At 42.3% G+C, this 15,282-nt stretch overlaps 1 protein-coding gene across 1 annotated transcript in view; it reads right to left on the bottom strand.

The window, feature by feature from the left end:
• wdr93 (WD repeat domain 93) overlaps positions 1-15,282 on the bottom strand; it is a gene marked incomplete at both ends in the record, with an annotated part of 37,653 nt that overhangs the window by 6,776 nt on the left and 15,595 nt on the right. The window contains 7 exons of the mRNA XM_084308225.1: positions 431-653; positions 4,138-4,248; positions 6,193-6,282; positions 8,989-9,059; positions 11,310-11,496; positions 14,200-14,278; positions 14,585-14,634. Of these exons, the coding sequence (XP_084164351.1) occupies positions 431-653; positions 4,138-4,248; positions 6,193-6,282; positions 8,989-9,059; positions 11,310-11,496; positions 14,200-14,278; positions 14,585-14,634 (811 nt within the window). The remainder of the gene's footprint in view (positions 1-430; positions 654-4,137; positions 4,249-6,192; positions 6,283-8,988; positions 9,060-11,309; positions 11,497-14,199; positions 14,279-14,584; positions 14,635-15,282) is intronic.

The following is a 15,282-nucleotide window of genomic DNA, read 5'->3' as shown; positions in this document are numbered from 1 at the left end:
CGGACATGGCAAGTTAGCCTTCGGGAGAGGTGTTAGTTGGACAATGCTTAGGCTAACCGGCCACGTGTATTTACCTCGGATGAACAGAGTCTGATGTTCCATGTCCAGAGCATAGATAGATGTCCGCTTCCATTCATTGTGCTAAGCTAGGCTAACGTGCAGCCAGATAGCTTTCTACTGAACGCACAGAGAGGAAACTGGTATCTATCTTCTTGCCTCTCTCTGGAGAAGACAGTAAGCTAATTTCCCAAAATGTTGGCGTGTTCCTTTAAGACAAAGAAAAACCTGAATGTAACAGTTAAAAACAGCAACCTAAATCATCTTTAATTTGGCAGCTGTCCAACGGTAATCTAAATGAGACGTTTTATGACAGAAAAACTTGTATTCGCCAAATAAATACAGTGCGTCACTGTGAGTGACTCGGAAACACCTTTCTGTGAGCAGCTGAGAGCCATGGTGGGACTCAGCTCCTCGTCCCGTGTCCAGTGCGTGGGTCGCCCCGCTCTTACAGGCCACCAGGAGGTGGACTCTGGACACCGCGGAACCCGGAGACAGTAGGGAGGACTCAGCGGACGGAGACCTGTGTTCCACAAACAGCAGCTTGCTAAAGGCGCCGTCCGTCGCAGGCACAGAGACGACGGAGAGCGGGAGCCCTGGAGATGAGACGCGAGGAGGAGAGAGAAGGCGGTTAAATCCTCACAGCTCATAATCTCTTAGTTTTCCATCCATCCAGCCTGATGTTATCGTTGGGAATGGGTCTGAGCTCGCAAAAGGGCAAATACCGCCGCCTACGCCTTCCAGATGGTATTGCACTCCATTGGGAATGGTGTAGTTTCTTTTCTGGGATGATCCGAGCCGCGCGGGCAGGGTTTAAATACTCAGGCGAGGTAGGCCTCAACAACGATGACTTGGAACAGTAACCCCGCCCGCCCGTCAGTGTGTAACGGTCGGTAATGTGGTACGGACCTCCACGAGCAGTATTTGGAATGGCGATCAGATAATTGGATTATTTCTTTTGCATTACATCAGATACAAGGTAAGAACACTATATATAACTTTGATCGTTGATCTGATATGTCTTTCTACCCCGATCGAAGCTGTCTCTGTGTGGCGTTGAGTGCAGGAGGGGACTGGGGGAGCCCCGCGCTACAAGGCTCTTTTCATTCTTGCACGAGGAAGGATAATAATGATGATCTAGCGTTGATTTCAGGAAGATTCGATAATCAAGCGAAAAATTACGTGTTTAGTGTATTCCACTAAAACGCTATTATCGCGTCATTCCCTGGAATTACTCAGAATCACCCAAACTATATTCACATTCAAAACGGTATAAAACGGAAATGTACCGATGAAAAAACAATCCGTTTTGTACATGTTGACTGGAAGCAACTCACTGATAATCGACTGGTGTATTAGACCCATAGCTATAATTTAAGATATATTTTAAGCACTCGCAAATCTCGCAGTCCCCCCATTGATTAAAGCGGTGGCATACTAGACCTATATCGGACATATCGCTCCGGCGCTGAATGAGTTAAGAGGCGGGCGGGGGTGACATAAAAGAACCCCATGGTGGGATGGCGGTTGGTATCCAGGTTAGGCCAACTTATGGTGTTTTGTTTAATGTTTTTGTCCATTTGGAAAGTTGCATCTGTTCAACTTCAACCTTTAACTCATTCAGCGCCGTTCATGCATATATACGTGTTTGTCCGCCAATCGAATAACGTGGTGGAGAGAATAAAAGCTAGCTTATAATGGTAGTGTCTGGTTAGGAGTGAGGGATAATGGAGGTACTATCCAAGGAGGGGTCCGGGAGGGGGGGGTTCGAGCTGGAGCATATGTGTGTAGGGTTTTAGAAAATAGGTATTAGGGGTATGTCCTATATAAGCATTTGTATAATTGTTAATTTCGCTGGATATACACTGTATACGGTTAAAATATTATTATAGACTTTTTTTTTTGTCTTGTTTCTGTACTTGCATGTAATTTTAACCACCTTGACTGTTAGTTTCATTATGCATTATGTGTTGAGTACTGACTTTTAATAATTTTTGTTTTGCAATAATAAAAAAAAAAAAAAAAAGAATAACGCCAACCACGTATATATACGTTATTGGATCGTTATTTATTTTATTCGCTATTTCCATTCATAAATCATCCAGGAAGGCTGTGGTACCATATGCAATGTGTCTGAGATCGCAAAGGTCCAATACCACCACCTGGTGGTATGCGGCCGATGTTGCACTTCCTTTGTGACTGTGTATGACTGTGTATCATTGAAATTCCTCCGGGCGGAGTTTTCGAGTAGCCTCAACCGAGGGGTATACCCTATCGCATTGAATCGCTTTCGGGATGCCCGATTCATTATGCTGTGGGGGGTTATTGGACATACGATCTAGCAGATGGCAATCAAATAATTGGAATATTCTTTTTGGAATCTCATCGGCCACAGGTAAGAGCAATTTAACGTCAATTTCAGCTTGGTTGTGCATTGTTTTCATAGCCATCGCCCTGATCAGCGTATGCTGTTGTACTAACGAATGCCGTTATTGACAATCAATGAATCATCATGCATGCATGATGGAACATAATATACCGATCATATGCATTTGAATTTTTTATTGTAGCGTGTATAGGGACAAAATGCCAATGAATTAAGTATAATATGCGTCGCGGCCTAATACTAACCTCCCAGGAATGACCCTAAACTGCTCTAAAACCATACTTATATTCACCACGGTATAAAACGGGAACGTATGGAAAAAAGATTCCTTTTTCACATCTTGAACGATAGATACTCGATGTCAAATGGGCCATAGTATTGCATCCATAGCTATAATATTTAAATAGTTATAGCCCTGCAAACAAGGTGAGCAACTCCCATCATTTACAGCGGTGGCGGTAGCTACTACAGGATGAGGCTAATCCGTGGCGTCCAATGAGTTAAAAAAAAGCTGAATATTATTTTGTGTCATGTTTCCAAATAAGATTGTTCACAACGAAATGCTTTCTACCTTCAATTTGTTGGTTAGATGACCTCCTTGATCAATCTCGCTCTCAGTTAAGTTTCTCATAGTTCGCTTAGCCCATTATTCCACATTCCATGGGGGTGTTTCATTACCATAATATGGTTAATTAGGGGCGGTTCTGTATGCAAATACTTATAATCATGCACAAGCATAGACGGTAAGAACAGGCATGCGTTGTTCATGGCACGGGGTACCACTCAGTGGTACCTCACTGAGTATTAAAGATTTGAGCAGAAGCACGCGCTCGCGAGAACGCGCTGCGCTCGGCTCGGATCGTTGTGTTTACCTGCGGCGCTACCTCGCATTATCATAACAATAGCCGCTATAGGCTGGTGTCTTCAACCAGTCTGGGACTCTTTGTGATGTAAATATGGAACGTCCCAAGTTGCCGCTGCCCACAGAGTGCACCGCCGTCCAAAGGTGAACGACGGCGAACGAAGGGCCAAATCAAAACAGCCGTCAATTCCGAATTGACAACTGTTTTGATTCAACCCCCCACCCACCACCACTCACCCCCGGACAACAACACACTCTGCAAACAGCAGCAACCCGGGACATTCCATATCTACATCACAAACTTCGGGACTGAGTAGATAATTAATTAATCTTCTCTTTATTTTTATTATTTATATTAAAACTGAATCAAACCATAAACAAGGTTGCCTGTTGGGATGTTAGATCCTAATGTGAAAAACTGATTTTATATGTCTGCACTTTATGTGCTCATTTTATGCCTGTCTTAATTCTGTTGTGAAGCACTTTGAGCTGCAGTTTCTGTATGAAAGGCTATACAAACAAAGTGTATTATTGTGCGCGAGGGAACATATCCCCGCGCGTGCGCGCGCGCGCGGCGTCATTATCCTGCGTGGCGGCTCAGCCCATAATAACAACGCAACGCTGGGTAAGAACAATTGGTATTTATCAACAGGAGTCTGCGTACGACCTGTGCACGCACGTTTGATCTGTGCGTAGAGACATTCTAAATTCCACGCGTAGGAACGAAAATAGAACACTTTCTATGCATTATTGATGAGGGCCCTGTTAAAATCCAACAGTAAATAACGTGCAAGATGAACAAGCAGCAGTGTTGATTTGCACGACAGCTCACCTAGATGCCTGTCCCAGACCGTCACTAACGAGGACTCCAGACCCAGGGCTATATATCTGGTGCACGGGCTGACAGCAGAGCAGAGGATCTCGCTCGCGTTGGGCCACACATCTGGGGAGGAGAACAACGTAATAGTTAAACGGCTGCTGCCCCCTGCTGGGAAATAGAGGAGGTACTTATACTGTACTTGAGTATTTTCATTTTCAGTAACTGTTCTTTTACTCCACTATGTTTCAAAGAAACAATATCCTACTTGTTACTCTGTATCTTGAGAGTACCTATATGTTTATATACACAGATGATACATAATAAATATCAACATGTTTATAATACCAGACATGATGCAGCTATGGAAAGATTCACACTTGCACTACCCAAAACGAATTAATTAAAGAAAACTATAATGTATAGATTTAGAGCTATGTCAAACTGGAACAAACTGCCAATACATTTAACACATATTACAAGTAAGACAAGTTTAAAAAAAAAAAAAAAACGGCGGTCAGGTGGCGTAGCGGAGATTGTGCTCGTCACCAATGCAAGAGGCTGCGGTCTCGACTCCCGGAGAGTCAGCATTGCCTTGGCTCGGGCTGATCGCTATACTAACTCGTTTGGCTGAGTTAGGGGGAGGGGAGCCATGGGTGGGTCCTGGACGTTGTGGACAGCGACCCCTACAGTTCGGTCGGGGCGCCTGCTCAGCGAAGGTAGGATCTGGTGAGAGGTAGTGCGGCCTCCCACACGTTACACTCTCCCAGTGAGAATCTGCGCGGCCAGGCTGGCTGCCGGCTGGCTGCACATGCGTCGGAGGAAAGCATGTGACAGTCTTCGGCCTCTCGGACCAACAGTAGGGGAAAGTGCGCAACAACCAGGAAGGGGGTTGGGAATTGGCATAACGACTAACAGTGGGATGGGAGAAAAATCGGAAGAAGGAGGGGGAAAAAGATAATAATAATTTTTTTTTTAAAAAAATACAGAACAGCGATTTTACAGAAATAAATAATTGTATGATATAGGCTACTTGGAAAAAAAAATTAGCCAAATTAGGGCATTTGTGGTGGTAGGTGAGAGTTGGGACCTCTGTGACCTCTCCACTTCTGTGGAGCTTCATTCATGTGTAGACAGACAAATTACTATCGTTACTGTCATTATTATTCCTTGTTTTGGTGTTGTTGCTTGTACAATGGGCATGGAAGTATTGTTTTATTCTGATTGTACAATGATTTTATGTTTGAATGTGTTATGTTATTTTGAGAGGACCCCAGTAAGAGTAGTTCTTGGGTAGTTTTATTTTTGGAAATATTATTTTGTGTGTCATGCTTCCAAATAAGATTGTTCACAACGAAATGCTTTCTACCTTCAATTTGTTCATTAGATGACCTCTGTGATCAATCTCGCTCTCAGTGAAGTTTATCTTTATAGTTCGCTTATAGCCATTATTCCACATTCCACAAACAGGCCCAGAAACATGTTCCCATGGGGGTATTTAATTACCATATATGGTTGATTAGGGGCAGTTCTGTATGCAAATACCTATATAATCGTGCACAAGCATAGACGGTAAGAACAATTGGTATTTATCAACACGGAGTGTGCGTACGAGCTGGTACGACCTATGCACGCACGGTTGATAAATACCGATTCTTCTGTGCGTAGAGACATTCTAAATTCGTGCGTAGGAACGAAAATAGAACACTTTCTACGCAAGACAGGAAGGTAAGATGAAGTCATCTGAACCAGCATGTAACTGGACCACCAACCATTTTTAACCATGACCTTTAGAGACTGAAAATTCCCAAGAACTGATACATCCTCAGGATACATCATATTAAAAATTTTACTATTACTTTTTATACTTATTTTCAATATCAAATACTTTTGTTTATTAAAACTAATACTCAAGTCTGATGGTGGACTTTTACTAGCTTACATTTTTAAATGAGTATTTCCTGTTTTTACTTCAGTAAAGGAATTGGGTACTTTTTCCACCCCCGCTTGTCGTATATATAGCACTGAGTACCTGACAGAATATAATCCCTAAACAAATGACCACTTTACCCGGTTTATCCTTGCGCGCTTTGCACAGCGAGTACTGGAGAAGATTGTGACTGCCACTCCACCACATGCAGACAGCGATGGGCGACCCTGCTGACAACATGATTGGAGATGGAAGATGTTTGGCCGATGTTTGACGACAGTTTCACAAATATCTCGACAAGGACTGAATGGAATGCCGGTGATATATAAGACTAGATTTCACTAACAGGGATACACCCTAGCACTTGGCAATCTCTGTTACACTCCATGGTATGAATTGTAATGGGATACCTCCATCATGCAATCCCATAATACTCAATAAAATGTATCAATGTTCTGCCTCAGAAATAATACATATTATTACATGGCGTTTTCACATTCGCCGAAATGCTTGCTTGTGATTGGTCAATAGCGCTCGTCAGAGGTCCGTTATTACTCGATAACGGACCTCTGCCGAACAATAATGACCGCTGTGCGCAGCTGTAGCAATCAAGCCCACTGTCATCAGTGCAATCAGACCACAGACCTGACGGCTGCCACCCCGGCGATGACAGCGGGAGCGACAGAACAGAACTGCATCTGCATTTGATCTTGTCTTGTCGATGGTGTACAATGAATTAGGTATATTGTTAGTAAGTTAGCCATGTAATAAGCGGGATAATGTATAGCCTATACTCTGTCATTGTCGCAAAATAATTGACCTTCACTGACGTTTAAAACACCTCTGCGAGGCGCCTCTGTATTTTAAACTCCATGTCGGTCAATTATTTTGCGACAATGACCTCGTAGCTATACATCATCCCTTACTTATTAAATATATCAAAATACTGAAATTCACCCTGTGTTACAGTGCCCTACAACACCTACCTGTGGGAGTAGTGGAACCGAGACGTTTCTCTCTGTACTTGTCTCTGCTGGCCATACATTTAAAAACCTTCTTAGTTTCAGGACACAGTGTGTGCACGTTGATGGAATAGTCTCTTGATAGGTTAACTGTATACAGGAGTGCCACAAGGTTACATTTATGTAAATTTGTTATGTGAATACAATGATGATGCGAAAGTAAATTTATATGCAGATGACACCACAATTCCAAATAAACTAATTTAACTTGTTTTATATATCTCAATACAGATAAAACTAAATTAATATTTTTTCTTAATCCAAAATCCAGTATTCCACTAACAATACTCACTACAATACAAAACAGGGTGATATAAGTGGTTTCATTACAAGCAGTGGCGAAGACAGGACCCGACCACCACCGTAGACTTTTTGTGTGAGTGCAATTGCTGGAATAGCCTTCATTCAAATCCTTTCAAATTTGAAGTGTACATTTATGACGCCTTGCGGTTGAACTCTATTGATTTCCATGACCCCATGACTTCTCCTCTAGCACCACCATCAGGCCAAACCTTTCATTAGTGCATCTCGAATACTTTTAGTTCAAACCTTTCTCATTTTCAACATTCATGACCACTAGAGGAAGACGCCTGTTGATTTTGGTGACTCCATGACCTTTCCTCTAGTGCCACCATCAGGCCGGACATAACATGTTCTGATCCTTTAGTTATACAGTCATGAAACTGTTATCCAGAGATAAGGTCCCCTTCCATTGCTTCCCTCACTGTCCCGTCATCCAAACTAAAATGTTTTGGTGATCGGGCCTTCTCTCGTGCTGCACCCCGACTCTGGAACACCCTCCCTCAGACCATCAGAGACTCTCCCTCACTCTCCACCTTCAAATCCCGTCTCAAAACCTACCTGTTCTCCCTAGCATTTAACCTTCCCTACCCATAACCACCCTCCTCCCCCCTCTCCTCTCCCCTACCCTCTTCTGCCTCCCCTCCCCTCCTGTATTTTTTGTTGTTTGTTACTGTGGCTCTATGTTCCTGTGTATTCATATTGTTCCCCGTTTCCCCTGTGGTTCTATGTTTTTTTTTTATTTTGTTTGCCTACTGTCAGCGACTTCGGGTCTAAGCACTCTATAAAATAAATGAATTATTATAAGTCTACTTGTGCACAACCTTGCCATAAGGACCAATGAAGTTCGCCATTTAGGAATTTTCGCCATCTTTAATGATTGGAAAAGCACTTTTTGGTTTTGCCTTAGGCTGGCATTATTCTTGTGAAACAAAAAATTAGGAACATGGTCAAAAGGTGGATTGAGAATTTGGGCCATTCTGGGACACCGACAGCACATGACTAGTTTACATCACAAAGGCCTTGCTTGAAAAGTTACAAAGATGCAAAGTTTGTCCTTTTTTGCAAGCCTAATGAAACCATCAAATATGTTTCATTCGAATGTGTACTATAAGACAATATTTGCTGGGAAAAATTGTCCCACCCACATTTATTTATTTCTGCCTACGCGCCCCTGCTTACAAGTACCTAGGCTTTCATCTTGATGAACAATTGTCTCCATACTGAACAACTAGCAAAATAATCTTGATTGGTTTTTTACTTGTCAGGTCAGCCATCCCTGGCCATAACAAGACAATCACATTGGTATTTGTTTGTATACAAAGCCATTCTGGGACAGCTGCCAACTTACATAAGCACTTTACTCATTCAACCAAGAGGTGGACGTTACAATCTGAGATAACATTACATATCATGTTCCCACTGTAAGAACTGAATTGGAAAACATGCTTTCAGCTATTCTGCTCCATTCAGGAACAAATTGTACACCTGCTCGCCGAGGAGTGGTCATGTTGCCTTCTTGACCAAGGCCCACTTGAAAAAGAGATGGAAATCTCCATGTGATTTCCCAGGTTAAATAAAGGATAAAAAACATATATTCCTACATTAACAAACCTGGTCGGGTCTTTGTTCCATTCATGCCAGGAAACACACCACAAGGCAGCAGGAAGTGCTGGGTGCAATGGCTGAAGAGGAAAGGACGCAAGTTGAGGTGGTAAGTGAGGAGACGACAATCAGCTTTCAGACATGGTGCAACGGTCTGCAGGCACACGTCTGATCAAGAGCACTTGGAATTCACAGCATGGACCAAATGCTCCCAAATGCTTTTGAGGCGATACCGGTGGGGTGGGGATTATTTAGAATTTAGATAATGTTCTGATAACACTCAGTAGTCATAATTATTCGGAATTGATTTCTTAGCTTATCCCTCCGAGACATACGTGTGCATTTCACCAATCTGAACACAACATTAACCATTTGCAGCACCACTGGAGCAGGTAGGGGTTCAGTGTCTTGCTCAAGTGCCCATCAACAGGGGTGGACACATGAGGTGTGACGAGGATCAGGCTGCAACCTTCCAGTTACAGAGCAGTCACTGACCACCATGACACCCTGCAAATGGAACATTTTACCAAACAAATATATACAGTATATATATATATATTTTTTTTTTTTACTTTTGTTCGTTAATGCCCATTCATATGTATTTTACACTATGTTGTCATAGTTACCAATACCCATTTTCCCCGTGTATCATGATTCTTCAATTAGCATCTGAGGATACAGTAGCTCACACCGGTTGAGGGTTAGATACTTAGCCAAAATAAGAATGGCTATGCAATCAAAGTTTTACATGAATTGTCTACTGATTGCTATGTTCACTGTACTTTTCTTGCATCTTTACGAGCTTAGGTCACCTTATTTTTGGGTCCCAGCTGAAAATTGTTAAAGGGTAAGTTCAACGATCGGTAGAGTCCTTTCTCTGCCTAATCGATTGATTGATTGATTGAAAACTTTATTAACAGATTGCAGAATGGGTACAGTACAGTACAGCTCAATACATACAATTGTTAAGGGGATGCAGACCAGAGAAAGGCTTTTGTCTTGTTTACATCAAGGTCCCCCATTTTCAATTCATCATAACATATATGACATACACGACATACAGATACAGTACTGCTACATCTATACATTTATGACATACCAGATTTGCAAATACAGTACTGTTTGTGATACAAAAAGAGTCTAGAAAAGAGAGTATATACATTTGATGTAGAAACTGTACATTGGAGGAGGTTGGGTAGGTGGGGTGGGGGGCTAGGTTGGGTGGGGGGGTTGGGTAAGAGGGGTGGGTGGGGGACACTGTACAACTGTACAAGCAAAACTGTACATTGGAATATTGACAACCATACTTGGTCATTTACTGTACATTGGAGGGGGTTGGGTTAGGACATTTACAGGGGCCAGTTTCGAATTGCAGTCTCCCGTAGGTGTTCTTTGAGAGTGGTTTTGAAAGTGGGTAGTGATTCACATTCCTTTACAGCTTTGGGTAGGGCGTTCCACATTGATGTGGCATAATTGCGAAACGTGTTTAGTCCCTTGTTTGAGCCGAATCTGGGTTTAACATAATTTGTGGAGCTCCCTCTGGTGTTGTGATCGTGGTATTCACTGACCTTTGGGAAGTATTTTGACATGTACATGGGTACCATAGTCGTATAGTGTATCTTGTAGACCAGGCCCATTGCAAGTTGCTGTACTCTGTTATCTACTCTAAGCCATCCTAGGTTGTCAAAGTGGGCAGGGGTGAGGTAGGTTCTAGGAGTAAGGTAAAGCAGTAGTCTGACCAGTTTGTTTTGAGATGTTTGTAATTTTGTTTTTAGCGCCTTTGAGGTGCTTTGGTACCATGAGGTGCAAGCATAGTCGTAGTACCCTTGAATGAGTGCTCCTGCCAGAGTCTTCAGGGTATTCTTGTTTACCAGAGAGGAGATCCGGTACAAGAATCGAGTTGGTTGGTTGACTTTTTTTATTACCTTGGATGCCATTTTGTCACAGGAAAGATTTGCCTCTAGGATGGAACCTAGGTATGTAATTTTATCTTTCCTTGTGACAATATTGTCACCCAAAAATCCATGCTGTTCTTCATACTGGATATCTATACCTCCACCTAGGTAGGCACAAACTAATACAATGTCAATTGGGCCAGTCTGTACAAGTCGTACAATAATTGTACAAACAGGTGTCTGGCCCCATTGACTTTGCATTCGTTTGTGGCTAACTAGTCTGAGCTGCAGGTATCAAGCATGAAAAAATAGCATGGATTATTCTAAAAGAGCTAGGGTTCTGAACTTACCCTTTAAGACCCCTGCTAAATACAGTGCATGCATGGGACATTTAATTGCGTTCCACTGTGAAACTAACTAAAACCTTTACTCTACCTTTGGATTTCCTCTGCTTCTTTTGTTTCGACCGTGTCTGTGCTGAGGTATTTCCTATAGGTGGACCTAAATGCAGCATCGTGCTCCTCCCATTGGCTGCTGCTGATCAGGTGATTCTGTCCAGAACCAATCATACTACCTTGGCCTGCCTTCTGCAAGACCGCCAGAGGACTTTTCAATGTTGTCCCTGCAAAACAGCAAGTAAAATGCTTGACTTTATTTTTCTTTCAACAATAATTGTACCTTTTGTCTCAATTTACAGTCCGCTGACTAAGTGACTATACTCACTGAGTCAGTGTTTTGACCAGTGCAGGAATCCCCAAGTCTCAGGTGGGCTCCTATTCATTGGCCACAGTTGTCATTTAATGATAATCACCTGCTGTTTGATTGCAATCACCTGTTGTTTGCGACCAAGACGTCTGCAATGGAACACTATGTATAGTGACCTACTACTCAGGCAAGGGCAGCTACTCATGCTGACCATACAGTGGTGCTATAGACGTGTTCGCTGTATACAAACATACCGTGTTCGAGCCAATCAGCCACACCAACTCAGTCACGTGACTAAGTTGCCCCCTACCTGCGCGAGGTGCTGCGCTAAAAAAGTACGCCGGGGCTCTATGGAGAAACCATGACACTCTCCTGACTAAAAGTTGTTTCAAACGAAAACGGCTGGATATCATTTAGCCAAATCAGCATGACTGTGAAAGTGAGTTTTTCACATTTTACATATCTAGCTTTGGCATGGATTGGTTGTTTAGATCGCTAGTATGGCTAACAAATACAAATATATTGTAGTCTGCCCCGTTGTTCTGACCAGGATTACGTTCCTTTTGCCCCCTTGATCTAGTAGTGATCTATAGTCTGACGTATACAGCGAACAGGTCTATAACAAAACAGCAAACTTAGAAGGCCATAACATAGGAGCCCGCCTGAAAAATGTGACGTATGGCTCCTATTCTGCTGAAAATTCGCACGCACGCGCACGCGCGCACACACACACACACACACACACACACACACACACACACACACACACACACACACACACACACACACACACACACGTGTTTAATTGCTAGTATTTTAGTATGACATAATGCTACCAGCTAGAGTTTCGGGTGGTTTGATTTTCAGCAGCACTGCCATGGCAGTCCCTCCATGTGGGTTCTCTGCCTGGGAAGGAAACACAAAGTACCATTCAGCTGTGCAAGTGTCTATTTGGAAGGCTGGAGCTATCTGGCTGCAAGTTCCAACAAAAAAGATTCTGCCAACTCTACTTCATGTATTCAATTTAAAACGTGGAAGTTATATACAAAACTGTGACGCCAGATGAATTAACCCTTTCACTGCCAGACGACAGCCGGTTAACCCTTTCACTGTGACAATACAGAAGGTTAGCCCTTTACTATCACACAACCGATGGCGATGCTCCATCATTAGCATCATTAGCTCCGCGGATGCTGTGTGGCAGTGAAAGGGTTAAGAGTCAAAAGGTTAGAATAACGGAACACAAATATAACTGCCAGTAAATCATTTGTGTTACAATATCAAATCCATAAAGCCACTAGTGATTTCATAAAGGGTACCTGTTTATGTGATGTCAGCCATGCCTCTGTGGGAAACCGGTAGACGTCCATCCAATTAGCACCGCCACCTGATACCGGATGATTCAGCGGAGTTGAATGAATGAATCATTGCCTTTACCAGTATACAGTGCTTTTCTACACACTCAAAGTGCTTTACAATATAGAGTGGAAATCGCCTTCTCCACCACCAATGTGTAGCACCCATGTTTTGACTATGCAGGCTCAATAGCTGCCATACACTGGCACCAGACACCACCATACATACTGTAAACAATGTCTGAAAGGCTCGGGAGATGAGGATTGTTAAAGGAACACGCCAACATTTTGGAAAATTAGCTTACCGTCTTCTCCAGAGAGAGACAAGAAGATAGATACCAGTTTCCTCTCTGTGCGTTCAGTAGAAAGCTATCTGGCTGCACGTTAGCCTAGCTTAGCATAATGAATGGAAGCGGACAGTGCCGGTTAGCCTTCGGGAGAGGTGTTAGTTGGACAATGCCTAGGCTAACCGGCACTGTCCGCTTCCATTCATTGTGCTAAGCTAGGCTAACGTGCAGCCAGATAGCTTTCTACTACTTCTACTTAGAAGACGGTAAGCTAATTTCACAAAATGTTCCTTTAAAGTCCAACGCACACAGCGGGCGGTTTTTGCCAGGCGACGACTTTTTTTGCGAGGCGACGGACAGAATTGTATCGCGTCCATTGTTATGAATGAGACAACCCACACGGCAGGAGATTTTCGAGCGACGATCGTGCAGCAACTTCTGTCGCCTGGCTAAATATCGCCTCAATCCTATTTTTTTAGGCGACTGCAGGCGACACAGCAAGGACAATGAGGAAATAACATGACTTCTACTGGTGTATCATTTGTAATATAAATGAATTTATCAATACATTCATTGATCAATAACCTACGTATTATTACCATGCTACTTATGTTAATTATTAATTAACAGGAACAATTTAAATAAATAACGTTAGTTGGAGAAGCTATAGTGGCCGCTTGTTATTAACTAATAAATGGACAATGCGCCACGATGCACCTACAGTACTTAGATGTTTTTATACTCGGGTAACAAAAGAAGTTGTGGATGTTGACAGTTTAATGTCCAGGCTGCAGCTGATGTAGTTTGTAAGGTTTATTGTCCAAAGAAAATGATGGTTGAGAACAGACAGTTTTTGCGTCTTCCGTGAAAAAAAGCGATAAGCAATTGTGGTTGAGCGACAGACGATCGCATCGGCAACGTCGCCTGCCGTGTGCATTGGACTTAAGACGTGACACATCTTGGAATGAATGACCTTACAGCTGATTGATGTGACTCCGTATTCTCCCCCTCTGGACAGTTGAAATGTTGTACAAATGCTCCTCCTGTTAATATCTTCCTGTTAATATAGAAATGATAAAATATGTTGTTCAATTGCTATTGTTATTACAGTCACACAAATTATGGCAATTACACACACACACACACACACACGTGCGCATGCAAGTGCACACATACACGACATACAGTATAGTACTTCCTGGAGTAGTCTCCCCCCCTCCCCCCATGTTAACAGTAACATGAATGCATACATTATTTAACCCCTTCACTCACCCTGCCAACACTATGCCCCCCCCCCCCCCCCACACACACACAATAAAATAAAATATTAGAAATCATATATACGCACCATTTCATTAATTACTTTGAGTAGATGAATACTTCCAGTGTGATATGCAAAGACTCTGGCGACACCTGCAGATAGTGGTGCATTGAAGAAGCTGCTATTAGATTAATGACAAGTAAAGCAAAAAAAATAAAAAAAGCATTTGTTTAATTCACTGCCATCGTTGGACTCTCTTGGTACCTCACATTTTACCATATTTTGTTGCCATATTCTCATTCCTTCATTTTTTGGACACTTGAAGGTGGCAAACTAATAATAATGATTATATACCTAAACTAACTATAGATCTTACTAAACTAACAAACTAATAAGTAACTATATATTAACAAACCACACCTCAAGTTCTGCCAAGAAAGGTCTGAAGAAATGCACACTATAATAAGTTACTATATAGCTATATAATATTAGTAACACAAATACTATAATATATAACATATTATAGTGTGCATTTCTCCAGACCTCTCTTGGCAGAACCTGAGGCGTAGCCAGCAAAGGCTTTTAGTTTTGTTTAGTTTATTTAGATCCCTAATTAGCTTCATCATTGCAGTAGTTAATCTTCCTGGGGTTCACAACAAGCTTACATTATGACTGTGCAACACAATACTTACATCATAGCATAACATTACAGGTAAACAGGACAAAGGACTAGTACACATACACAGACAAGACAAGCTGCATAATACAATAATCAAACTATATAAAGTAGCTAAAGAATA

Source organism: Notolepis coatsorum (genome assembly GCF_963971535.1).
Source record: "Notolepis coatsorum genome assembly, chromosome: 2".
Classification (NCBI taxonomy): domain Eukaryota; kingdom Metazoa; phylum Chordata; class Actinopteri; order Aulopiformes; family Paralepididae; genus Notolepis; species Notolepis coatsorum.
Note: the sequence above shows the minus strand (reverse complement) of the source record. Positions and strands in the feature narration are given on the sequence as shown.